This window comes from Otolemur garnettii, unplaced genomic scaffold (assembly GCF_000181295.1).
Source record: "Otolemur garnettii isolate 467f Iridium unplaced genomic scaffold, OtoGar3 scaffold00133, whole genome shotgun sequence".
In the NCBI taxonomy this organism is placed as follows: Eukaryota; Metazoa; Chordata; class Mammalia; order Primates; family Galagidae; genus Otolemur; species Otolemur garnettii.
In genome coordinates, this window is record NW_003852528.1 from 2,369,363 (window position 1) to 2,372,222 (window position 2,860).

At 36.2% G+C, this 2,860-nt stretch overlaps 1 protein-coding gene across 1 annotated transcript in view; it reads left to right on the forward strand.

The window, feature by feature from the left end:
• Positions 1 to 161: 161 nt before the first annotated feature.
• The window catches only part of RBM44 (RNA binding motif protein 44), a 21,210-nt gene continuing 18,511 nt past the window's right edge, over positions 162 to 2,860 (forward strand). Inside the window, exon 1 of the mRNA XM_003798234.2 lies at positions 162 to 234. Coding sequence (XP_003798282.1) covers positions 162 to 234 — 73 coding nt within the window. The remainder of the gene's footprint in view (positions 235 to 2,860) is intronic.

Here is a 2,860-nt window from a genome sequence, read left to right on the forward strand (position 1 = left end):
TATGTTTTACCAGTTTTATTACTTACTAGCCTTCTGGTACTAGAATCTTTGACTATAACTGCTGTTCTATTCAATTCTTATATTACTAACAGTTTTTTTAAAATGTTGAGTATAATAATCAGTCAATTTTATACCTTTTCTAGACTGTATATCCTTATGTGATGCAGGCCACTGCAGTGGTGGAGACAGCTTGTGGTAAAGGCTACTACAATAATGGAGGGAGCCTCCATAAAGGTGAGGGTTCAGGCCAGTTGCCTTTATTCTGGGTGGAGAGGGGTGATAAATGTAATTGTGCCAAACAATTCCTCCTTCTGTGTTGCTACTCGTTAAGCCTTTCTTTTATGAGGTGGTAAGATTGTGTTTTTAACTTGACAGATTTACTCAGGTGATTTTGGTGGATAAGTCTAGGAAAGACCTTTCAGGGAAATGGAAGATTGAGGGAAGGGGAAGGGGAGCAAAAAGAAGGGTTTCTGTCCAGCCAGGCTTTTCAGAACTGCTGACCAGTATAGTTGCACTCAGGATAATAAGTGGAAAGTAACTAGGTTGAATTCTGCAGTCTAACAAGTTATGTGTTTTTTTCTTCCCATAAATCTGAAATTTCTTTTTCTTTGGTAATGGTAGAAAATAATAAATACTAAAAACATAAAAAGCAAGTGACTAAACTTTATGTGCCCATGAATGTGCCTTTAACTGCAGGAGATTTTTGTTTCCTTTTTGGTTTTTGGAGACTTTATTGACCAGGCTGGAGTGGCACAATCATAGCTCATTGCAACTCACGGAATCCTCCCACCTCAGTATCTCAATTAGTTAGGACCATGCCTGGCTTTTGGTTTAAACTATTAAGAGATATTCTAGATTAAAATAAAAGTTACATCCTCCATTGTTCATGGGACACATTTAAAACAGAAAAGGTTTAAAATAAAAGGGTAGACAAGAAATAAATGACCTTTAAAATCTAAGATGATGTTAATAGAGTATAATTGATGCAAAAGGCATTATAAGAAGATAAAGGGGGTCATTTAAAAGTGATAAAGCATTATTTGCTTACATAGTGACTGTATTACATAATGAAGATAATCAGTCCTAATCCTTAATGGAACAAACAGTGTGCTTCCGATTAATACATTGATAATCAGTCCTAATTGTTAATGGAACAAACAGTGTGCTTCCTATTAATACATTAAATGTTGGAAATTAACGAAAGGCTGCTGGAGACTAGACATAGTAATAGTACTCTCTCTTTCCCAGTAAATACCAGTAGAATTTTTCATCCAATTCAAAATGTTCCCTCAAAAAATGAACTTAAAAAAATTAATTTGTGGGAGAGAATGTAAAATAAATAAAACAAAAAAGGAAGAAGCAGCCAGGCACTTTGGCTCATGCCTGTAATCCCAGCAAGGTGGGTGGATTGCCCAAGCTCACAGGTTCGAGACTAACCTAAGCCAGAGCAAGACCCCATCTCTAAAAAATAGCCAGGCATTGTGGTGGGCGCCTGTAGTTCCAGCTACTTGGAGGCTGAGGCAAGACGATCACTTGAACCTAAGAGTTTGAGACTGTTGTGAGCTATGACGCCACAGCATTCTACAAAGGGTGACAAAGTGAGACTTTTTTTTAAAAAAAAAAAAAAAAGGAAGAAGCTTAACCTACCAGATATAAAAATAGCCTATGATGCTATAATTATTAAAGCAGTATAATATTGCTAACACAAAAAGTAGGTTAATGAAACAGAATAAATACAAATAGACTATTAGGAAGTTATGAAACAGGCTCGGCGCCTGTAGCTCAAGTGAGTAAGGCACCTGCCACATACACCAGAGCTGGCAGGTTTGAATCCAGCCTGAGCCCACCAAACAACAATGACAACTATAACCAAAAAATGGTGGGCACCTGTTGTCCCAGCTGCTTGGGAGGCCGAGGCAAGAGGATCGCTTAAGCCCAAGAGTTTGAGGTTGCTGTGAGCTGTGACACCATGGCACTCTACTCGGGGTTACAGCTTGAGACTCTGTCTCAAAAAAAATCATTAGAATGTTCTGAAACAGAAACAGGAGTTGGAATATGATAAAGATGCTTAGAAAGAAAACAATGTATTACTTAGCAAATAGGACAATAGACCATTCAGTTTGGAAGGAAATTAAGTTAGATTTCTATCATATGCAGAGAGAAAAATAAATTCTACATAATGCAGAAAGTCTTAAGTGTTAAACATACAGGGGCACACTAAATTAGAATAAATTATAAGGGAATATGTTTATAATTATTTAGTGCAGAAGGCCAAGGACACAAATTCTGGAAATCATTAAACACCAATTCATTTAACTAAATAACAAGGACTATGGTATAACAAGGAGCTATAAAAGGTTTAAACTTTGTACCATAGCACCTGCCTATTGCTCTGGCTTGAGGCGAGATTACTTAAGCCCAGGAGTTCAAGTACAGCCTGGGCAACATAGCAAGATCCTATCTCAAAAAATTAAAAGCAATAATGAACTAGGAAAATTCATTTATATTATAAATTTTGAAAAATCAGAATTAGTGTCCGGAATGTATAATGACCTCCTAAGCAAGTCTCTTATTCAAATCCCATACTTGTAACAACTTAGTAGACACTTACTGAGTATTTTAGCACTGACCTCAAAGTTCACTTCTCTGAAATTGAACTCATTGTTTTCCTCCTTCCTTTTCCTCTTTACCCTCTAAATTTGTTTTTCATAAAGTCTCTATCTCTTTAACTATGCATATTCCCATCTAACTATAGTACCAAATTATAAACTGTATTTGCATTATCTTAGAATGATTAAATAGGTAGGAACCAGTTGATCAGTCATGAAATCAGTTTAGCTAATTGTGATCAGATTTTTTT